The sequence below is a fragment of the Heptranchias perlo genome, chromosome 31 (genome assembly GCF_035084215.1).
Source record: "Heptranchias perlo isolate sHepPer1 chromosome 31, sHepPer1.hap1, whole genome shotgun sequence".
NCBI lineage: Eukaryota > Metazoa > Chordata > Chondrichthyes > Hexanchiformes > Hexanchidae > Heptranchias > Heptranchias perlo.
Genome location: NC_090355.1, coordinates 30,546,984 through 30,571,930, shown reverse-complemented (window position 1 = coordinate 30,571,930; position 24,947 = coordinate 30,546,984). Strand labels below are relative to the sequence as shown.

General features: G+C 41.8%; 1 protein-coding gene across 1 annotated transcript in view; it reads right to left on the bottom strand.

Moving 5' to 3' along the window:
• Nucleotides 1-24,947, bottom strand: part of kcnt1b (potassium sodium-activated channel subfamily T member 1b) — a 150,384-nt gene that overhangs the window by 111,107 nt on the left and 14,330 nt on the right. Inside the window, exons 4-9 of the mRNA XM_067969433.1 lie at nucleotides 20,956-21,015; nucleotides 19,489-19,537; nucleotides 17,554-17,613; nucleotides 11,461-11,535; nucleotides 6,819-6,902; nucleotides 4,644-4,738 (exon numbers count right to left, since the gene is read on the bottom strand). Of these exons, the coding sequence (XP_067825534.1) occupies nucleotides 4,644-4,738; nucleotides 6,819-6,902; nucleotides 11,461-11,535; nucleotides 17,554-17,613; nucleotides 19,489-19,537; nucleotides 20,956-21,015 (423 nt within the window). The remainder of the gene's footprint in view (nucleotides 1-4,643; nucleotides 4,739-6,818; nucleotides 6,903-11,460; nucleotides 11,536-17,553; nucleotides 17,614-19,488; nucleotides 19,538-20,955; nucleotides 21,016-24,947) is intronic.

Genomic DNA, 24,947 nt, shown 5'->3' with positions numbered 1-24,947 from the left:
TTACCAGATCCAAAATGGCCTGTTCCCTGGTTGGTTCCCTGATGTATTGGTCTAAGAAACAGTCCCTAATACACTCTATGAACACCTCCTCAGGGCTATTTTTGCCAATTTGATTTGTCCAATCTATGTGAAAGTTAAAATCGCCCATGATTATTGCATTACCTTTTTTACAAGCACCCCGGCGCACCGTGGCTGCAGTGTGTACCATCTACAAGATGCATTGCAGCAACTTGCCAAAGCTTCTTCGACAGCACCTTCCAAACCTGCGACCTCTATCACCTAGGAAGACAAGGGCAGCAGGCACATGGGAACACCACCACCTGCACGTTCCCCTCCAAGTCACACACCATCCGTACTTGGAAATATATCGCCATTCCTTCATCGTCGCTGGGTCAATATCCTGGAATTCCCTACCTACCAGCACCGTGGGAGTATCTTCACCACCCGGATTGCAGTGGTTCAAGAAGGCAGCTCACCACCGCCTTCTCAAGGGCAATTGGGGATGGGCAATATATGCTGGCCTTGCCAGCGACGCCACACATCCCATGAACGAATAAAAAATTGCCAGAAGTGATGAGGAAACATATTTGTATGCAGCGAGTTATAACGATCTGGAATACACTGCCTGAAAGGGTAATGGAAACAGATTCATTCATAACTTTCAAAAGGGAATTAGACAAATACTTGAAAAAAAAATTACAGGGCTATGGGGAAAGAGCAGTGGAATGGGACTAATTGGACAGCTCTTTCAAAGAGCTGGCACAGGCACGATGGGCCGAATGACCCCCTCCTGTGCTGTACCTATGATGCTGTGATACCATCTGGAAATTTCTCAATTACAAACTTGACACAAAAGTCTCCAGTGGAGTATAACCACACAGTGTCTGCTGGTTCACTCGAAGCTTTCCATGACATTGATTGTTTCATTGATCTAAATTACACAATTATAGTTTAAAAGATTTCACTGACATGTATTTTCAGCTTGAATGGGATGTTCATTTATCAGCAGCACCCCTTTTTGGTGGAGCGCACTTGAAGACAACAAACGACAGCAAAGTCTGATTTTCTAAAGTGGCACAGTTGTTTTTCCCCATTTACTTCTATATTTTGTGATGGGGGGACGGGGGGTACGATTAGTTAATAGAAACAGCAGCTATTAAAGCTCTAGTCATAAGCTCACCGCCCCCCCCCACCCCACAACCCCCGCCATGCCTCTTTGCTGCCCAACATGTGGCAAAAAGGTGACAACCTCAATCTATAACACAATGGGTAAGGGTCACACCACTTTTCTGACTCAATGGGTTGGACATTGGTCTCGGGCGGTCGCGGAAAACAGGTGGAATCGCATCGGACGCCCGTTCTACGCCTGCCCGATAGTCCATTGACTTCAATAGAACCCAATATCGGGTGAGGCGTAAAACAGGTGGCCAATGCGATTCCGCCTGTTTTGAACGAACGCCCAAGACCAATTTCCACCCCAGCGACTTTCCCAACAAACATCAGGGCGCTGTATTATGCATAAGCAAACGGGGTTGGAAAGGATCGGCAATGATTTTTCGCTGGTTGGAAAGACGGTTTCTCAGCGCAAAGGTTTCTATATAACAAGTAGATAAGAGAACCATCTCCTATTCTGTAAACAGTGGAGGATAGTGCATCCTGTTCATTACAATACCGATTGTAAATTTACTTCTATTGATGCAGTGACAGCAGGGAGAAGCAACCTTTCTGCACTATAGCATGACTCATGTCTAAGAGCAAGTCACGTATCACTACAGGGAGGGGAAATTGCACACAGTGTTCACTGTCAGCCCTGAACAACTGCACATCACATAAGAGGACTTGACTATTCTCATACTCATCTCGCTAATGGTGATAAAAGTATAAAAGGCAGAGTTGAAATAACTGTCACTAATAAAACGGTTGCTTTGAAGGATTTGCTTAAAGCTTGAAGTCAGCATGGCATAATTACATTGAGACTGCATTAATCTAAGAGACTTTACTGCATTGGGAATACATTAAACTAAGAGGCTTTGCATATTGTGCTATGAAGGCTCCTGTTCGTTCCCAGTTGTATGTTGATTTTGTAATCCTAATTTTCTGCCAATTCTACATTACCCCGCTTTCAGCATTCAGGGCTTTCCTGACTCATGGAAAGATTATAAATATTCATTTTGTTGATCATTTGTTGCTAGTGTGAGCTGTCTTTGCTATGAGTGATTTACATCGAGCTAGAATCCAGCATTGCATACATTAATCTAAATGACCTCTTGCACACTGGGTTGAGAAACTCCCATTCACTTTGTTTAATGTTGTTGTGGGATTTTAACAAGCACAAGTGATGCGACAGAACGTAGTAAAATATATTGTCACAAACCGTGTGTTGGTTATTATAAATCTGGTGAATATTCAGAGTTGTTCTAGTTAAAAATTGGTTCACTTTTTCTATCCGTTAGAGCAACTTAGTGAATCATAGCCCTCAGTTCGACTATGCAGGTAAGCAACATATCATCCAAGAGGCCGCTCTTCAAGTTTGAAACTAGAATTTTTTTTTATTTGTTCATGGGATGTCGGTGTCGCTGGCAAGGCCAGCATTTATTGCCCATCCCTAATTGCCCTTGAGAAGGTGATGGTGAGCTGCCTTTTTGAACCGCTGCAGTCCACGTGGTGAAGGTTCTCCCACAGTGCTGTTAGGAAGGGAGTTCCAGGAATTTGACCCAGCGGCGATATATTTCCAAGTCGGGGTGGTGTGTGACTTGGAGGGGAACGTGCAGGTGGTGTTGTTCCCATGTGCCTGCTGCCCTTGTCCTTCTAGGTGGTAGAGGTCGCAGGTTTGGGAGGTGCTGTTGAAGAAGCCTTGGCAAGTTGCTGCACTGCATCCTGTGGATGGTACATATTGCAGCCACAGTGCGCCGGTGGTGAAGGGAGTGAATGTTTAAGGTGGTGGATGGGGTGCCAATCAAGCAGGCTGCTTTGTCCTGGATGGTGTCGAGCTACTTGAGTGTTGTTGGAGCTGCACTCATCCAAGCAAGTGGAGAGTATTCCATCACACTTCTGACTTGCGCCTTATAGATGGTGGAAAGGCTTTGGGGAGTCAGGAGGTGAGTCACTCACGGCAGAATATCCAGCCTCTGACCTGCTCTTGTAGCCACAGTATTTATGTGGCTGGACCAGTTAAGTTTCTGGTCAATGGTGACCCCCAGGATGTTGATGGTGGAGGATTTGGCGATGATAATACTATTGAATGTTAAGGGGAGGTGGTTAGACTCTCTCTTGTTGGAGATGGTCATTGCCTGGCACTTGTCTGGTGCGAATGTTACTTGCCACTTATGAGCCCAAGCCTGGATGTTGTCCAGGTCTTGCTGCATGCGGGCTCGGACTGCTTCATTATTTGAGGGGTTGCGAATGGAACTGAACACTCTGCAATCATCAGCGAACATCCCCATTTCTGACCCTATGATGGAGGGAAGGTCATTGATGAAGCAGCTGAAGATGGTTGGGCCTAGGACACTGCCCTGAGGAACTCCTGCAGCAATATCCTGGGGCTGAGATAATTGGCCTCCAACAACCACTACCATCTTCCTTTGTGCTAGGTATGACTCCAGGTACTGGAGAGTTTTCCCCCTGATTCCCATTGACTTCAATTTTACTAGGGCTCCTTGGTGCCACACTCGCTCAAATGCTGCCTTGATGTCAAGGGCAGTCACTCTCACCTCACCTCTGGAATTCAGCTCTTTTGTCCATGTTTGGACCAAGGCTGTATTGGGCGCCTGCAAGCAATTTGACCCTGGAAGGTATCACAGCCAAGCCCAATCTCATCTTCAACCGATGTCCATACAGAGGTATGGAGAGGGGCAGTGGACAGGAATCAGGAGCACAAACTCTGGCTGATTTCTTTCCCCCCTCCTTAGCTCAAAAGCACCAGAGATCCAAATGCGGCCAATGCCGCATGGCTAATTCAGCACAGACCAGGGTCTGCACCTGTGACCTTTGTTGCTTGATACCGTACCAATGCATTTGTCCACTGTATGGTCAGTTTGACAATGTTGATATGTTCTGGGATATTTTATTTTGTGCTGTTTCTTTTTTTAAAAACATAAGGAGAAATCAACAAACGGAATCCTCACACAGAAATCCCAAATAGTTAATGTTTCTGGAGCTGAAATAATTCTATTGACCACAGAACTAAAAAGGAATGGTTATCTATCACCGCATCCATGAGCAAATTACTTCTTCACAGGAATAAAATCCTCCACCCCTATTAAGTAATAGTCCGTGGAAGTTTTATTGCTACAACCGCAATTTCAGTGGACCAAAGCCTATATATATCATATGTACATATATACATACATGTACATGCATACGCACATACACATTAGTGAATCTCCTATGGCCTTGCTTATGGCTAGTCAGAGGAAATTATATCTCTTTTAGCTGTGTTTGTTGTAACTTGACAAAATGGTGGGCAGATCTGTGTGAATCATGTCATAACAGGAGTTGCCTACTGTTAGACTTTAGGCATCACCTTGAGGTATTACCAATGTTATAAATGTGTTACTATATCAGGTGTGACAAAAAGGAAATCTCAAGAATTAATATAAATAAAAATATATCCAATAAATAAATGTTTTTTTTTAAAAACTCACCCAGTAAACACAAGGCAGAGCAGAGTACAAATCAATATTAAGACTTGGTTAAACATGGCAGACTGTGTCCTCTGAATGGCTCTGTGCAAATCATTCTGGAGAGAAAGAAACTTCTGTCAGGCTATTAAAAGTGACCCAAATACAAATAAGAAGCTGCCACACACAAGTCTGTCCAAATAAATTTTAGTCAGCTCCAAGGAGCTGTATTTTTCAAAATGTAAAGATCCATTTGCCTCCTTAGTAACTTAGCTCAAGATCCCCCATTGTTTTTTGAAAAATTTAATATTGAAGGTTCGTAGCACAACCTCAACTGCTCATTCCTGAGATGCTCCTACATTTTAATCAAGTGCAGTAATGTATGCAACTGTGATCTTGTTGTATTTGTCACTGTACTGTGAACTGCCAGGGGTCAGGCTAGGTGTGATGGAGAGGTCGGGTTCAACTGCACCAACAACTTTCATTTATATAGTGCCTTTACTTTACAGAGAGAATGCCAGAATATGGGACATATGCATCAGAAGATGCAACTCCAATGGTGGGGTGAAGGGAGGAGAGGCGCAAGAGAGGCTGGGGTCAGAGAAGCAGACAGCTCTTGGGAGAGGGGGTTTGTAGCACTGCAAGAGGTTACAGCTTTGGCTCAGCGGCTAGCACTCTCTCCTCAGCGTCAGAAGTTTGTGGGTTCAAGCACACTCCAGAGACTTGAGCACAAAATCTAGGCTGACACCATGTAGTGGTGAGGGAGTGCCATCTTTTAGATGAGACATTAAACCAAGATCCTGTCTGCCCTTTCCGGCGGATGTAAATGATTCCATGGCACTATTCGAAAAGCAGGGGAGTTCTCCAGATGTTACGGCCAATATTCACCCATCACTAAAATAGGTAATCTGGTCATTTGTCCCATTGCTGTTTGAGACCTTGCTGTGCACAAATTGGTTGTCACATTTCCCTACGTTACAATAGTGATTATGCTTCAAAAGTACTTTATTGTAAAGCATTTTGAGATGTCCTGAGGCTACGAGTGCCACCTGAGTGGGCAGGCGGGGCCTTGGTTTAACATTTCATCTGAGAGACGGCACCTCCGACAGTGCAGCACTCCCTCAGTACTGGATTATGTGCTCAAGTCTCTGGAGTGTGACTTGAACCCACAACCTTCTGACTCAGGCGAGTAAATGGCCAGTTTCACGGTACGCCAATCAGTGGCCACATTGAAACTAAATAACGGGGAAGGAATCATGCCCTTCTTTCGGCAAGTTTAAAACACAGGTCATCTCTGCTATACTGCATTGTTTCAGAAATTAATAGATACCTCATGAAGAGGACCTGCCAACAAACTAAAGTTTTAAGTATGGCCTGAAAGTTCAGAAAGATAACAAAGATCAACTAACTGCAACAGATGAGCAGAATGATTATAATAGCCAGCATGGTGTATTCAGCTCTATCCCTGTTCAGCTAGTTAAGAATGGACATTGCCTAGTTGTTGCACCATATTTATCTCCCCTTGCATTCGTCTGCTGTCACAAGGCCAATCTTGCTAGGAATGCATCTATTACAAAAACATGCACAATGTGACGGAGGTTATAAATTAGCATTCCCTGATCTGTGGATGTTGCTCACTCGTTCTCCGCCCCCCACTCTCTCAGACAAACTAATTCTGATCCTTTGAGTAATGTCTTCTTTTTCAAAATGTGTCTTCCCAATGACTAAACGTTCAAGTAAAAAGACTGCAAATGCTGGAGAGAAGATAGGTTCTGATGAAGTGTCTACTCCCAAACTGTTAACCAATCTTTCTTCTTTTCAGATGTTGGCAGATCTACTGTGCACTACCAGTATTTTGTGTTGGAAGTATTATTTTGGAAGTGTTCAGGCAGTTGTTTTAGTGATTATAGGGTCACTGTTACAGTAATGAAGCTGCTCCTGAGTCCAGGTTATTTTAATGACTATCTTTCAAAAATCTAATCCCGTTTTATTTTTTGATTCAGAAATATAATTGCATTTCTTGAAAGTATCTAAGGGAAGTGGGATAACATTGATTAGAAGGATATGCTGATAGGGTTAGATGAAGTCGGGAGGGAGGAGACTCGTGTGGAGCGTAAACACCAGCATGGATCCATTGGGCCCAATGTCTTGTTTCTGTGCTGTACATTCTATGTAATTCGATGATAAATAGTCACTTACAATCATGTTCTCCAGTGCATGCTTGGCCAGCCAGCAGTTTAGAAACACTGGGATGAAGAGGTTCCGCAGGGGCGCCCAGAAAATCTGTAACGGAAGGAAAAAAAAAGAGAACAAATTCACACAGAAGGAAAGCACTCTGGTCCAAAATAAAACTAACAAAAACTTGCATTTAAATAGTGCCTATAACACAAAAACACATGCATGGATAAAGAATTGGAAACAGACACCCAGCCGTGGCGGGGTGGGGGGGGGGTGGGGGGGGGGGAGATTGATGGAGGTGGGGATGTTGCCCAAAGGCCTGGTCAAAATTTAGAAGGGGAAGAGAGAAGTGGAGAGGTGGAAAGGTCTAGGGAAGGAGTTTCAGAGAGTACATCCAAGACAGCTGAAGGTTCTACCACCAACAGTAGGGCAAAGGAGAAGGGAGGAATGCAAAATAAAAGGTCAGAGTCAAGAGGGCAATAGGATGTAGGGAGTATATCGGGCTGGAGGAGTTTGCAGGGATAGGATGGGCCAAGGCCATGGAGGGATTTGAAAACATTGGAGTTAAATTTTAACAGGTTGAGCGAGGGGGAGTCAGTGCAGTTCAGCAAAGACAGAGGGTTAAGTGGGGTTTGGTGTGGAACAGGTTATGGGCAGTTGCATCGGGACATGTTGGAGTTTGTGAAGAGCGAAAGGTGGGAGGCTAGAAATCAGAGCATTGGAATAATTGAATCGAGAGGTGACTAAAGCATGGATAAGGGCTGCAGTGGAAGAGGCCGAGATAGGCACGGAGGCAGAATATTGTGCAGGTGGAATTAGGCTGTCTAGGTGATAGATGAGATGTGGGTTTACAGCTCAGCTTTGGGTCATCAGAATTCCAACATCTTGTACAGTCTGAACGGGTGGCCAAGGAGAGGAATGGAATCAGTGGCTAAATTAACCTCCATAGACTGTTTGAACTCAAGTTAAAGATTTGCCGAGAAGTTAGACTCCCAGAGAAGGTGGGTGATCCAAGGGTCAATTGGTGTCTTTAAAAGAGCGCTTGCTTTTTATTTCTGGGGAGCGGGAGGCCAACAGATGGCATGGGAGGGAATTCCAAGATAGAATAATCATACATGGCCTCTGGATGGAGTGGGTTTGACAGACTGGATGGCCTTCCTCGCTCTGGATGTTCTTGTGTTTTTTTATACTTTCTACATCATCAAACCAAGAGGAAATAACTGGACTCAAATGCAGTCAGAGTTACCTCATTCAGATATGGGGCCGCTCAAGTAGAATTTTTGGGTGTCCAATCCCCACACCATCCACTGATGTCACCGACAATCACATGGATCATAGAACAGCTACAGAATGCCGTCACCTGGTACTTTAGACATTTTTGCCTGAACCCATGACTATTTAAAGGTATCAGCAAACCAATGCTCAAAAATGTCAAATATATGAATAAATTATACCAGAACGCCCAAGACAGTGGAGTCCAAAACTTTTTTTCTAAATATAGCCCACGCACTTCACACCCAGCCAGGCATATCTGAACTGGTAATTTCATGCAAATTGTCAAAAAAACAATAACTGCTTTTAAAAAATAATAAAACGTGGAAACTCTTCAAAAATGTATCATAAACAGAACATATTGTGAGTTGGTAGGCTGCAAATAAATCACTTGCAAGACACTGGTGTAGCCTAAGTCTGCATCAATGGTTTAGTTCTGTAAACTGCTGCCTTTATGCCACTTCTTTAGCGTAGGAGTAAGTATATTGAATGACGTGTACTTGTCCCTTGATCATTTCTATGCTGTTATTTCTCTCCCACATCTTTTAATGAAGGGGAACTACACAGCACCTTGAGGAACTCTGCAATTATACATTTTAAGAGAGCAGGTTAGCTGGGATGAAGTAGGGTAAAAGCAAGAGAACAGTGGGACTGTAAGGTTTAGGACACTTTACACCTGGCGGGAAACTGACCAGATCGGATCAGATCAGGCGCCTATTGACCTTAATGGAAAATAAAATTGGATGGAGTGCAAAACGGGTGCTGTCAGTTTCTTTACCGGTTTTCTGGTGCTACTGGGGCAGGCAGAGAGTGGAAAATGCGGGATGGACGAGTTACAACAGATTCACACCCATTTAAATGACCATCTGGATCTTGTGGTATTGCTTCCACCTGTCATTCAAACATTGGGGGGGGGTGGGGGGGGGGGGGGTGGGCGTGCTTAAATGAGGCAGTGATGCCAATGTGGCATCATACATTGCATTTCCTGGTCATTACCGCCTCGCACATTCCTCTCCCCAGCGATGCGTCTGCTGTGGCCATTTAATTTTCTTAAAGCATACAAAGACCCAGGACGGGCTCGATGGGCCAAATGGCCTCCTTCTGTGCTGTAACCATTCTATGATTTTCTTGTCCCCTAGCGACACTGGATGCAGCTCACACCAGCGTACAACAGGTATCCAGCGGTAGTTTGTCATGCATCCTGGGTTAGGCACTCCTGATTAATATAGTGATCTCTACTGGAGGTGCGTGGGCTTGGGCTTGGCTAGGACATCCTCCACAGCTGGATAGCCTACCAACCCTCCCCAAAAAGGGCTCACATATCTGCAAAGGCTCCTTGGGTGAGGTATTGCCACGCGATCACAGCCTGTGAAACTGGACGCACTGAGGGAGTGATATCTTCAGAAGAGATGGGGAAGGGATAAAGCTGGAGAGGTGGGGAAAAAAGTTGATAAAACTGCAAAAGAAATAATTACATTTGATATTCAATGTTTCAGTTATCTTTACAATAGATCTTTGGAAACCAACATCATGAAAGTATCTTTATTGACAAGTTTTTTTTTAAGGTTCTTTGAAATCGAAGTAGTCTGTCTTCATAGACATTGAAACATGATAGGAATAATAATTGATCTGAGGCTGCCAATGAATTTTTTTTAATCAGCTTGTGTTTATAGTTTCAGAGCTCTGTAATGGATCCTTTCAGTGTCACATATGGTAGGAATTACCAGCCCTTACTTTATGAGGAGCCTGAACAAACATTCACAGCTGAAACTGAAGTATCCAGAGGGTTGAAAACTGCATCTGTACTGATTGTGAATTTTGCTCTCACTCTCTACTGGGCTCAGTAACTTTTTCCAGGCCATTTTCCCCAAGGAAGGCAACACAGCTAACTTTCCAAACAATACTTCATTAAAAAAAATGGAAAATTTATTAAAATGAATGATAATTATTTAGGATTGATAGATTTATAGAAAGAGCAGTGGTGACAAAACAGGTTCTTGTTAAATTTATTCCAAATGCTTTCTACTTAGGATGCTGCGCACTTAATCTATCCTTGAATGGAAGACATCAGCAGCATTAGACAGCATGTTTCAGCTACTGAAATCATAAGAAGTCCAAACATGACTGCTATAAATTTTATCTTGATTCACAATATCTGAGACCATGCATAATTACCGTGATTGACTGGACACAAAAACCACCAATTATAGTTACTACGATTCAAGTTGCTATATAGATGATCAGATTGGGATACTAAATGCGTGACATTTACATCTGCCTACTGAACACAGCTGGCTCACATACACTGAAGTGTCCAGATTCACACAGATTACTGGATTCTTGAAAAGCTCTTTGCAACTGATACTTCAAGAGCTTTGCTGCTATGGTAAAATGCCTTTCAAAACATTTCATTACAGTCAAACAGAGGATCGTGCTATGGTTCTATTACATCACCAAACATATCTAGCACTACTAATTGATAGTTTCTAAATCTCAATTTTAATAAAAGCCAAGGTAGAAATATGGAAGTTAAATTGATCTGTGGTAGATACAGTATCTTCTGCAGATAGAACTTGCCACAAAATCTAGTGTGGCTAAGATTTTCAGAAGGTATTGCACCTAACTGCTCCTGGAACTGAGTGTAGATGAGAACTCTCTCACATGGTGATACTGTCCCCATATGTCATTAGGACTTGGGCAGGAAGAGACAGCAACATTCAAACTCAATCCTGCACCTATGGAAGCAATTTTTTATTTGGAGAATCGGGGCAAGGATCCCCTTTTACATGAAATAAACTGTACATGAAATATCCCCATGTTATGGCAATTGATTAGTAAAATTTGAAATCTGTATTCTCCCCCCCTCTTCACTTGCCAATGCCTTGTACCATCTTCAACAAGTTTTGCAATTAAGGCAAGGGATGTTGGTGTTGAGCAAAGGAAAGCTTTCCATTTTGGGCAGTCGATATCAGAATCAACACCCATAGATCAAGCATAGCAGTCAGGTGCAGAATAAAACCACTATTCCACCCCACCGATGAGCTTCAGCCACAACCTAAAAGCACCTCTTAATGCACCAGCGTGACGTTTTTCCTTTTTCCGACACCAGTAATTCGTTGGTATCTCTGAGTGAGATTCCCAATTTAATGCAAATTATTTTTGAATTAGGGGAAGTTTTTTTTTAAACTGTGCGCCAATCCAGGGGCTGGATTAAGACTGATCACACTTATTTCACATAGATTTGTGACAAACCTACAAAATTGAGACTTAATTAAGCTTTTTCCAATAGTAATTACGTCAACAGCTGCAATTTTCAAATATTATAGTAGCTGAGCCAAAAGTAATGCTTGGCTTAAAAAAAAGCAGAGGTAAATGTTTTGCAATGACTTACTGTGATGATGAAAGGAACAGTGTTGATCATTTCAAGGATAAATGATACTCGGAAAATCTGCTCCCAAATGTTCCCCTGCAAAGATCAAAATGCCATCAATTAACAAACGTTCATGCAATTTCATGTTTTGGATTCGCCTTCTCCAACCGTTGAAATTCAATATATCATTTCTGTCAAGGCTAAATTCGCTGATGCCGCTACAAAACACTATAGTGCCGATTCTCCGACCTGTGCTCTGTTCAAATGCAGCACCCCATTGAGCAGCACGGGATCGGTGAACATGCCTTATGATTAATTCATTATTTTGGTTCTACACTGGACTGTTTTAATTTTACTGCCAGGACATAGCGCTACTCTTAGTACCGAGCTTTTATAGTTGCTCCAAGCAACTGGAGCTGAGATAATTTAAGCAAGATAAATTGAAAGTGTCAGACTCCTGTGTATTCCAAGATGTATCATAATAAGGGGGCTAATATTGTGGCCAAAACTACTTCTCCCTCTTTCCAACTCGCAACAGAAATACAGTGCTAACCCCAGCATCTTGACTCACTTGTAACAGTGATATTTGGTTCTAAAACAGCCAAATGAATTTGATATTTTATCCTGCAGAACAGAATTTCTTGTGCATTTCACATAATATGGTGGTGTTAAAGTATCCAACGTATTGTGGTGATTCACTTTAAAATTTCAACACTGGCCCTCCGAATATATAATTTGGTAGTGCAGCGACTGGTGAGCCATTCAGAGCAGAAAGGTTTCAAATTCGATCCGTGCTCTCCACAAAAACAACTAATCTCAGTCTGAGCAGCTTTAAATCTGGAGAAAACAATCTCAGAGTGCTTTTCCTTCATTGGCTTGTTGCTGGAACTTGTCTTCAGTGGTCTGCTTATCTGCCTTTGCGATTACTAGCACATTCAAATTTCCTGCACCGTGCAGAGCTTGGTGATTGATGGGGCAGCTGCCTGCAGTACGAGGAGAATTCACTGATTTAACTGCAAACGCAACAAGTGAACCATTGGCTGCAAGTCAGGCAAAGGCAATGATTTCAAGATTGGGTGCATTGCTCCCCCCCCCCAGTATTAACACTAAGATGAGCAGTTGTTCCCTCAAAAGTAGGTGCTTTTGAGGGAAGTACGAGAGGTCAAGGAGGATTAAGAGACAAAAAAAATCCAGGCATTTAAAATGCTGAGGTGCACGGAGAATGTAAATGTAAGAAGTTATTTCACTTGGATTGTGAGTACTGAACTGGAAAGTCCGACATACAAAAAATAACTAGCCTCAAGCAATAAATTGTTTGACATAACCAAAAATGGAGTAACCAGGGGGCAGGAACCCTGCTCAGAAGAGGTAAGATGAACAGACAGTTTCGATTTAAGTACTGTGTACACAGTGTGTGGAACAGATTGCTCATGGAGGCAGTTAGTGTTGACAAATTTGGAAGGCAGCTAGATAGTTTTTTGGTGAAAGAAGCAATTGTGGTATGTAAGAGATGGAGCATAGAATGGGATGAGGAATATAAGAGATATAGTATAGTATGCTGAATAGACTCCCATCAAAGCCAGTTTAATAACCGCTTGGGATTTGCTGCTTCTGGGAACCAGATTAAAGGAGAGTGAAATCCTTGCACCAGCTCCCTGCAGTTACATTGCTAAAACCAGCATCTTTATTCCAATAGCAGAATTGCAGATCTGGGAAAATGTGGGTCTACAATTTTGCTGTGGGAATAAGGGAGCTGGGTTTCAGCAACTCAAATGCAAGAAGTTGGCTCAAGGACTTCACTCTCTCACGATCCAAACTCTGAGGCAGCAAATGTATAAGTGCCAAATTTTAGGAGAGGGCTGGATGAATATTGATTAAGACAGGGATTGAGTTTTACATGGATAAGGAGAGACAAAAGACTGTCAATTGCTCCATGCTGCTGGCATCAAGGAAATATCACCAGACAGGGTTGAATAATGTAGGTTGCAAAGTTACTTAGAAATTCTGAGGCTTCGCTTAATATCTTCGATGGTCAGGAAGAAATTTTCCATAACTTTCCCTCTGCAAATTAAATAAATTGGATGAAAACTATAGGCTAGAACTTACTATTATTAGCAAATGAACATTAAATGCGTTTGTACAACATGCCTCCTTCCACTAGTTTAAAAGAGGTATTAACCCATTGATTTTAAGGAAATTAACACCTCCAATAAAACAGCAGAGACATGAATGTGTTTTGCCCATTATTTTTACCAACAGTAATTTCCAGTCTCATGAGGGGGAAAATTGTGTGTAGGATTGATAGTTTGAATGGCCTTTTCTCATTCCATACTTTCTTATAGTCTTAAAGAGGTGACTTTGTAAGGAGTCGAACAGTTTGTTGAACTACCAACTACCAAGTCCAACTACCAATCTTGCACCCCAGCGCACAAGTTGAGATGTGCCCATTCTTAAAGTGAAAGACATAATAGTTTGTATCCAATTTTGTGAAAGCAGTTTAAAGTTGTTTCAAAGGACATTATTCAACTGAGAGCACAGTAGATCTGAATCGATACCTCCTATATCCCTTTCCCTTACCTTTTCTATCTAATTAACAGTTATTTAAATCTAAACTGCGGTTTGATCTCAAAGTACCTGTAATTAATAACTTAAGAATGCCAAAGATAGAGATAGGCTCTTTGCAGTAATTTGCTCTTTAAATAATCAACACATCTGAATGTAAAGAAGGGCCCTTCCGTTCTTGCTGCTGACATCTATGATTCCTTGGCAGAATCCAGAAAACATTGTTCCTTTCCTTCCTCATGTGGAAAATCAAAACCATTTCTTGCAAAACATAGCAAAAGAGAATAATACATTGCAATATACTATGGGAATCCTTTTCTGACGTAACAAGAATACTTGCCCAGTGGGACAGATGATCTGTTTTCCCCTCTTCTGCCTGCTGCATCTGTCTCCGTTTGCCCAATCTGCCTGTTCCCTCTGCTTCAAGTTCTTCTCCTGTCATCTGATGTTTCATGTATCAGCATAAAATGTGTTGGGTCACTCACCTGTGTTGAAACCAAGACTCATCTCGCTGCCTCCTATCCAAACTTGTTTTTTTCTCCAGGGTCTCAAAACTGGAATGTCTTATCCCCTTTTGGTCTTCCCTCCACCTAGAACTTTTAAAACCCAAGCCTGTTGCTGCCTTACTACTTCTCAATGCAACTCATCTTCTCTCCTACTCTTTTCAATCCTGGTGAAGGCCTGCACTATACCTAGCTTTTGAAATCAAAAATGTATCCTTTATTGAATTCTTGCAATCTTACTGGCTGACAAGAGTTTACATCATTGAACCAGATCCTGGGCAATGGATCAGTAGTGCTTGCATAAGTCTTACTTGTGAATAATTCACTGTCTCATATTTAGAGGACGTAAAAAAATGTGAGTTACACACCAGAATTTAGAGAAAGTCAACTTCTATTTACAAATGGTCATAAAGACGTATTGAGTTCAACCTGTGGTTTAGTAAACATTGAAACGAGCAAGCAAAATGCAACAATATCGGCCCAGAATTTGCTGCAGCCGGTCAATGAATGGCGCCCGCCTTTAGTTCGACTTGTCCTTGTCTGTTGAATTTCCATGAGACTTTGCACTGCAAGTTGCTGGATGTGAGAGATGGAAACAGCGCGGCGACCCCTACAGGGCATCTGGGATCTGTGTGAACAGGGCAAGCAACTGTGTATCTCCTTAACCAAACAGATTGAAGGATAGTGAAATGAACAGCGCAGAGTCTGAACCAGGAAGTGTAAGCTAGAATAATGAAGTCAATGTCAAATCAGGTACAGAGAGAGAAATAAAGGAGAGAAAGGTTGGATTGAGAGAGAAAAAAAGTAAAAGTAAAAAATTTTTTAATTTAAACTTTTTTTTCAAATCTCCAACAACAATGAAAAGCTGAAGGAATGAGACACCACACTTGTAATAGTTAATTTTCAGTGCCAGAGGGGTTGTTTGGCAGTAATTAACATCACGCTGTTAAAAAGGGTACTTAGACTGAAATGGACAAGTCCTAACTTTCCATAGTGAGTTTAGTTCATATCTAGCAGGCAAGTACAGGAACTTCACGCCATCCAATGCATTTGAATGGTGGTCAGACAGCGAGATGCTGTTTGCGCGAAGCTAATGGCAGAGCGGCGCATCTTGGACAGCAACTTCTGTATTTTCACGTTTAACGGCGCATCTGCCTTTGTCTGAAGTTGCTGTGTGATGTGCGCATAAGTAACAGTGAGCGCCGTTAGCTTCACCGTTATTTTGACAGCAAGTTCTGGGCCAATATTTTAACAATTATCGCAGTTTCAGGCCATCTGCACGAGAGGTGCAAATTACCCAAAAATTGTGATATGGAAATTAATTCAAAGCACCACCAGTGGCATTAGTAAGAAAAAAAAATTGGAGCACCAGCATGTTTCCCCGTAGACTGGAGGAACCAGTTAGTTTCAATTCTCAACTGGGGTGTACAGAGAAGCAGTGAGTGGTGACATCTCCCTCTTAAAACTCTGTTGCTCTTACATGCTTTCTGGTAGCAGGCAGAAAAACAGATTACCAAGGGCAAGAAACAGGCAACTGGCCCCGCCCTGCCAGCTATATGAAACACATGGCTGGCAGGAAATAACAAGGGGAGAACTAACAGTGTATGTACTCTTATTGGAAAGTGTGGTAAAGCCAGCAAGGGCATCCATATACTTCCTAGAAACTGGTTTCAAAATGGCATTGGTGATAATCTGGGAACAGTTAGCCTGCTCACTTCGGTAAGGATGGTGCACAAGCAGAACTAACTGGGAGTAAATGTGGGGTGGGGGGGGGGTGAAAAGAGAAAATGAGGGCAAGAGAGGAAGAGGCAGACGAGGGGAATCAGCAAGAGGACTATACAGAGAAAGAAAGAGAGAGAGAGAGAGAGAGAGAGAGAGAACGAAAATGTGAGGAGGGGAGAGAATGAAAGTGTGAGACAGTGGTATGTGAGAGAGAGATTAAAGCATCACAGCAGCATCATAATTGATATGTTAGGACTGTATTGCTGGTTGCCTCTAAAAAAAGTGAAATACAGTTGATGTACAGTACTAATGAGCCTTCTATCCTCAGAATTCTCATCAAAATGAATAAAATACCTTTTAAAATGTCAAAAATGTTGTGTGAACAGCATACAATCAGCAGTGAGATATGACAAGTGTATTCACTTGTGAGGCCACTCACAATCACGTTTGCCTCTACTCCTGGAGCAGTTCATTTGGCTTGACTTTTGCAGACATTTATCATATCTCGCCTCCAGCCAGGACATATTCTGGGTCAGCAATTTCTCTTCTATTCAGTAAGTGTGGGCTGCAGTAATGACCTTTTGCATGTTTCCCATAGTTGCTCTAAACTAGTTCTCACAAAAAGTTCAGCTTCTCTAAATAACAAGTTTAAACAAATCTGATAAAAGAATAAATGACTGCACTTTGGTACCATTTATTGGAACTCTTCTGAGATCTAGTTTTGAATCCTGCCAGGACAAATAGAATGATTGTCACCTCTCTAAATGCTGTCCCATTTCGTTCACCTGAGGAAGGAGGAAGCCTCCGAAAGCTTGTGAATTTAAAATAAAATTGCTGGACTATAACTTGGTGTTGTAAAATTGTTTACAATTCTCTAAATGCTGACAGTGAGTTTTTCTAATCTCAATCCATTACAGCACAAGCTACCCCGAGGGAAACATTACATCACCATCTTACTCAGTCTTCATAGGAGGACTATGAGCAGTTCTGGCCACCATATTACAAAAGGGACATTATAGCACTGGAAAATGTGCAGCAAAGGGCCTGCTGGTACTGGACATCAGGCACCAAGAAAAATGCTTCAAAAAAAATTTACGTTTGTGAAGGAAGGGGTTCGGATGGTCTGAACTTTAGCTCTCGAGGGCCGAAGAATGGATTATGAAACATTAAATCTGCAACAAAGGTGAACATGCAATCAAACCCTCAATGGTGATCCTTATATAATTAATAGGCAAAAAAAATCATCAGTGTTGAGCTTAGAACAGTTTATGACATTTACCTTTCAAAAAGGGTTTAACTTTTGACTGTTAATAATATGGATTCTTACCTTGTAGCTTAAGTATGTGAGGAGCATGGTCTCCAGAAAGCTAATTAAGGCCACTGTAACCTATAGAGATTAAAGGAATAAAATGTGAATGTTACGTTTAAGAATGAATTTGTTTTTCCTATTTGTGTAAAGCTAAAAGAAAAATCCCACTTTGTACCCACGTCAACTTTTTCACTAAAATTAACAGAAAGAATTTCACCCTCATGAAGTCTGTTCCTAAGAGGATTCCTCAAAATTTCCTACACATTGCACATACAACATTTTAAAAATTAAAATGGAGTTTGTTCAAATGTATAAGATTGTACTCTGCTGTGCCTAATTTTACGAGGAAGGGTGGGGAAAGAGATAGAGAATGGCAGAGCTAACAATGTCCTTATAATGGTCACAATAATTAATTATCTGTGTTGTGTCCTTATGGGGAAAAAAATGAATGGGGGACTGAGTGGGTTAACAGTCTGTTCTTTCACCACTGGCACCTGGATTTGAATCCAGTCCAGATTAATGGGTTTGCTATGCAACTTCTATCTTGGGCACCCTCAAACAAATTCCTTGTAAACTGCCTCTAAATGTGGCACTAATTGACAATCGGAACGAGACTTTAAGATAGATAGCCAGACCAACAGGCCGCCTTAATGATGGGCTAGTGTGGGAATTGATATAGTGAGGGGTTGCTATTTTGAGATTTGGTAAAGCATATTTCTAGAGGGAAGGGGGCTTCATGCTGTACCTAACTTATGAGAACCAGCTGGCGAGTGTTTGATGCTGGCAACATTTGTACAAGAAAAAGTGGAACAGTGTTCCATTTCCAGCACTGACACCCCCCACTGTATGTGGCTAGAAATGCCTCCATACTTTACATTTAGACCAGGGATTAAGGCATATAGCCACCGTGGCTCTCCCAGTGGGATAAATACAACACAAGAAGGAAATTCTAGCCAGACAATAGCAGAAAATGTAGGTGGATGGAAAGTGTAATGGGTTAAGTGTTTTCCTACAGGGGGAGACATCCTCAAGTGAATAATCCAGTACCATGACCAGGCATCTGCCAGCAGTGGGCTCAAGGGCGACTTAGGCAGCAGTGCCTGTTATGGAGCTGTATAAAAGGAGAAAAAGTAATTTAAATAAGGGTGGAGAAATGTTAAATGTGAGAAAGGTAATAATGAATAAATCTGGTCAATATAACAGTAGACTTCATTGCCAACACCATTTTAAATACTGCTACAAATCAGTCTTGCGTTTTCATGTGGGAGTTGGGTCTGTCTCAAAAATTCCATTGATGATACACCTGTAATCTGCTCATCTTCCCATGAGATGGTGTTCACATTTGACTCATGAGGGGCTTGACTAAAAGTACTATAGAGCGCACGTTAGCTCACAGTTTATGAACTTATATCATAGCTTTTTGGCTTGCGGTCCTGTTGTGCAAGTACATTATTGCCTGCCCTTCCATCAGTCGTAAGACAGTCATTCCCTTGGGAAGCATGGATTGCCGGATGAGCATGTTGCACAACATGATTAAGACAACTGATTCACTATTGCTCAGATCCACTCAGAGAACTCATTGTCTCAGAGATTTTTAAAGCGAAATTGCAGTACTGGGCAGCAAACGACATACATACGGTAAATGTAGAAATTCATGGGATTTGTCACATCTTGCCAAATCACTTGCCCGAAACATAATCTCAGCTCAACATGCTTTAAGAATGGTTAATGAGCTCTTGATGATGAATGCAGAACTTAGTAAATTGCTGATTCCAGCAACATATTCCACCCCAAAATACAATCCATTTAAGACAAACAGAATTACAACATACAGGCTTGGGCCAACTTTCATGAAAAGAATCCATTTGCACTTTTGATACAGAGAACAAAAATAATCGTCCCTAAAACGCCGAATGCAGTCTTCATTTTCTTGTATTGCATTTTCTCACCCACCTGAATTCCCCACAGTGGCAAACTTCTGTTTACCCAAAGTATAGGTGCCCTGTAAATAACAAAAAAAAAAGCAAGCAAAAGAGTTGAATCTACCTTTCAAATATCTGAGTCATGCTCAACCATTCATTCAGAAACATTACATTTCACTTCTAAGTGACATTATAAATCTTCCAATTCTGTGGACATCCTACGTATCTCAATAATTTGGTGTTACAATCATGAGGTTAAAAGCTGAAAATGTACCAAAGTCCTCACATCCATCAAACTAAATTATTCAGTTCATTTGCACATGCATTTTAGCTCTGCTCCCATTACGAGGCTAAAGAGGATGCAGAACTGACAACATTCATGATCAAGGGTAAATCTGAAGTCTGGTCTTCTGAAGGTATGGGGCAACAAAAATGGCAACTGCTCCCTCTGCTATTCTGTTGCCACCTGAGCTACTTCTACCAATAAATATTCTAAAAATGAGCTCGTCTTAGCAACATTGGACTGCTTGGTGTTGGACTGGGCTGGTGCACTGCTGCATTAAAGCAGTTTGTGGGTTTCCTCAGCCAATATGCATTGGGAGGGAACATGGAAAGGGAAAATGAAAGGGCAGGTGATGCGTTGCCACTTTCATGAGACGAAGAGGTCTAGAACTAGGCTGCATGGCTGAAGAATTGGTGCATGATGGACAAGAGTTGGGCTTGATTGGGGTTAGGAACAGTTTAATTAAGTCTTTTCATTTCAACATAAGGCAGTAACTCAAACTTACCAGATAATCAAAAATAATTAGGTATTGGCTGCAATGAAAGAATGCTGTTTTCTCCTTATAAAGTAGGGAGTTGCACAGCAAATAAGAATTTCACTTTACAGCCCAGTAGTTGTGAGCTCAAGTTCCAATACTGGCTGAACAATAACCGCACTAGCCGCAGTCTTAATTGTATGCACAGAACTGCGTACCACAGGGTATATTTTCCTTTGTTTTATATTTTTTGTGAAAAGGGAGACCTAAGCATAAACTGATGTTCCCCACTCTAATTCATATCTTTTACTTGCTTAAAAATAGTGTAAGGAATCTTACAACACCAGGTTATAAGTCCAACAGTTTTATTTGAAAATCACAAGCTTTCGGAGGCTTGTGATTTTCAAATAAAACTGTTGGACTATAACCTGGTGTTGTAAGATTCCTTACATTTGTCCACCCCAGTCCATCACCGGCATCTCCACATCTTAAAAATAGTGAATAGAGGAAATTATATCCTATGTCTCTAAAAGAAGGGGTGAAAAGCAGAATTTGAGATAAAACCGGTCAGTTTTCTGTGAATATAAAATGTCACTGGAGATTTATTCTTGTTGACTTTCCAAATCAGAAATGTGCCATAAGATTTTAAGATTTCCTTTCCCTCTCTCTTCTCCCCCTCCCCTCACCCAACCAAAAACAAAATCTGGTTTACGTACATTCCTTTACAGAAGGATACTTACAAGTTGATTCTTGCATTGGATGATGGGTTTGAAGAATAATTCTGCTTTGGACATCCCCAGCTAAGAGAAAATGCATAAAGAGGCAGAAAGCAGCATCAGTAAACCATAAAAGTACTTGTATGAGCCCTTTCACATATGAAATGTCCCAAGGCACTTCACAAGGAACAAGTAGTACAGAGAAATTAAATGGAGGCAACTGAATGTGTAGCTGGAGAGATAGGATTTCAGGAAGCTTTTGAAGGTGAGGAGATAGGTACTAAGGTGGAGAGGTTTATTGTAGAATCATACAGCACAGAAGGTGGTCATTTGGCCCATTGTGCCTGTGCCGACTCTTTGAAAGAGCAATCCAATTAGTCTCACTCCTCTGCTCTTTACCCATAACCCTGCAAATGTTTCCTTTTCAAGTATTTATCCAATTCCTTTTTGAATGTTACTAATGAATCTGCTTCCATCACTTTTTCAGGCCGTGCATTCCAGATCATAACTTGCTGAGTAAAAAAAAATTCTCATCTCCCCTCTGGTAATTTTGCCAATTATCTTAAATCTGTGTCCTCTGGTTTCCAACTCTCCTGCCAGTGGGAACAGTTTCTCCCTATCTACTCTATCAAAACCCCTAATAATTTTGAATACCTCTATTAAATCTCCCCATAACCTTCCCTGTTCTGAGAATAATCACAGCTTCTCTAGTCTCTCCACCTAACTGAAATCCCTCACCCTGGTATCATTCCGGTAAATCTCCTGGGCACCCTCTCCAAGGCCTTGACATCCTTCCTAAAATATGGTGCCCGAAATTGGACACAATGCTCTAGCTGAATCCCAACCAGTTTTAGGAAGAGAATTCCAGAGTGCAGGGACATAGGTCTAAAGGCTCTGCCACCTGTAGATGACATCAGCCACTAAGACACAACATTATTGGGGGGAGGAAAACAGGATGGTTTCCATCTGGTCAATTTTGAACTGAAGAAAGTTATAACTCATTTAGAAGTTGATGGTGGGCGAGCATTAAGGCAGTATGGCGACAGATAGACAGCACAGTGACAGACAGACAGCGTGACAATGGTCAGACACCACAGTGACAGCAGGACAGTGCAGTGGTCGTGAGATACCACGGTGACAGCACAACAACAGCTGGACAGTACAGTGACAGTCGCAACAGGGCAGTGACAGCAGGAGACGTATTGACAACGAGACAGCGCGGTGACGGTCTGGCGACAGTCAGACGGTGCAGTGACAGCGGAAGTGCAGGCAACAGTAACACAGTGCGTCGACAACGGGACAGCATAGTAACAAGGAAGCATGGTGATAATGGGGAGGGCGGGTGATAGTGGGGCAGGTGGTGACAGTTGAACAATCAAAGATAGTAGCAGATAGTTAAGTCAGAGGTCATTGGTGTACATATGGAAGCTGATCGCGCACATCTTACTCCTTTTTAAAGGTTTATTATCTCTACTTTACGCTTTCATAGAGATGTCTGATAACGTCTGCCCGTAGCTTGTGATCATCAATAAAGGAACCTCCATCAGTACACAGAAGCCTGTGGTGTGTTTAATCCAATCTGAACCATGGAAAGTGCTGTTGTTGAACCCCTGCTCGGCTCTCAGCACACAGAAAAGAACTGAAATTTAATGCATACGTGCTGCAGAAGATTGTCATTATAAATGCAAACCAGGCGAGATGGCTGATGCTGGACTTGATTGCTGCCTGTAGCACTTAAAGTATACTGTGTAATACAGAAACCAACGTTTAAAGACTGCTGCTGAAGCAGTGTGGCTCAAGAGGAAAATATCACATGTATTTTTTGAAGTACATTTTGAAATTGGGGTTTCACACACACACGGGTAATCTCACCTTGATCTGGCACGGCTTTAAATTCAACCTTTACTTTGTTTTGATTTCCTTTCATAATTTCTACACCAATGCTTTAAGTGCCAGTAAAAATATTATGCTGCACATTAATATATTGAATTAGAGCAGACCCCCAGTCTCAGCACCCTATGGATAACCTACAAGTAAGCTAATCGATTTGGTTTCCAGTTTGGCGAGTGATACATATGAACATACAAAACTGATGGGCAGGAAAAGACCAGCTGATCCATCAAGCCTGCCCCACACTCATGATGGCTGGAGCATCCTGATTAGACACATTCTACCAGCCCCCAACCCCCTGCCGCAGCCATGTGATCTCCTGGGAGAGGCAAAAAAAAAAGAGAAAAACCCAGGGCCATTAAGGGAAGAAAAAAGTTCTGGAACATTCCTCTCCGATCCCCTTCAGGCGATCGAAACCAGTTCAGAAGATACATCATTGGGGAAACAAACTGAGAGGAGTTACTAAGCCTGACAGCTTCACGGAGTTGAACTTATACAGGACTCATGAAATTATTAAAACACTGATGGCTGTACATTCCATGATATTAATTCAGCTCCCACACATGGCTGTCTCAGAAATTCAATCCACTAAATTTCGAAGTGTGCAAATATGTGGCCCACAAAGACAAAAAAGGTTGAACGCCCCTACACTGGATTTCTTAATAATGGGAGTGAATATCAAGTGGATTTACTACATTAGAGTTCAGTGCTTGGATCAGACAAGTGCTGATGAAGAGTTGAACTGTACCTTCGATTCATGCTATTGCGTTACCATAACTGTTTTCTACACTTTCCTTCAAATGTCAAAACAATCCCCATAAGGAGAGAAGTTAGCAGGCCCAGAAAATGGTTGAGCCAAAAAAGGCAATGTGCCATTTTTCACATAATGAGGGGGCAGGGGGATTTCCAAGGTTACTGTTTTTATAAAGAATACAGTACACAATTTTATTGTCAACAGTGGAAATCTCCCCCCAACAAAGTCTACCATAGATCAAAGCTGAATGCTACAACAAATGAAGTCCCAAAATAGTGTAACTGCACTGTATACCCCAACAGAACTTTCCCCAAGCCTTTGTGTGCTTCTAACAACCATCAAGGCCATATTCTGGAGATGCTACCGATCCCTCTGCCTGGACCCTTGTATGATGCAGTCTAATTGTTATGAGAAAAGTTTTAGAAAGTCACGCACTGTGCCTTTCGCTGCAGCTGATTTGTGTGCGAATGAAATCTTTTAGCCAGATATTTCATGCTGAGCTCGTCTTTCATTATATCTAACTGACTGTTTGCCAATAGGAATTTTTTTTTAAATTGGGGCTGTGGCAGCAAAAGGAATTAGAGAGTGCAGCTCAACGATGTCCGAGGAATGTAAATTCTCATTTCAGACTTTGTACTTTCGTGTTTTTCAAATCGCTGAGTATGAAGTTTCCCTAGATGTAAAATAAAGCAGTTATAGATACATGTGAATACGTAAAGGATCTCAACTATTTGAAATTGATAAAGAGAAAAAGTCAAAAAGTGCGGAAATTGGTTCAACTCAAATCCGCTTAGAATTGGACCTTATTCCTAGGTAGGACCGGCATAGATTACTTCAGCTCTGGAGGCTTTAGCAAGGTAGAAAACCTCAACAAAGCCACAGGCCCCTATAAGGTCATGTGTCAATTTAGCTCAGTGACACTACTCTTGCCTAATTCAGAAGGTTGTGGATTCAAGCCTCTCTGCAGGATTAGGCTGACACTTTAGTGCAAAACTGAGAGAGTGCTGCATTGTCAGAGGTTCCGTCTTTCAGATGAGACATTAAACAGAGACCCTTGTCTGTCTGTTCAGGTGGGTATAGAAGATCCCTCGGAACTATTAAAAGAGCAGGGAAGTTGTCTTGATGCCCTGGCCAACATTCCTCCCTCAATCATCACTGCCAAAAACAGATTAACTGGTCTTTAATCTCATTGCTGTTCTTGTGCAAAGCAAGATCCCACATTGGCATTTGCCTACAAAGCACTTCTAAAGTAATTCATTGATTGTGAAATACTCTGGGTCATCTTGAGGGCGTGATAAATGCTGTATTAATTCAACTTTTTTATTATGAGTAGACAAGATCAAGGAAAGCGGGGTTCCTAAATAGTTTCAAG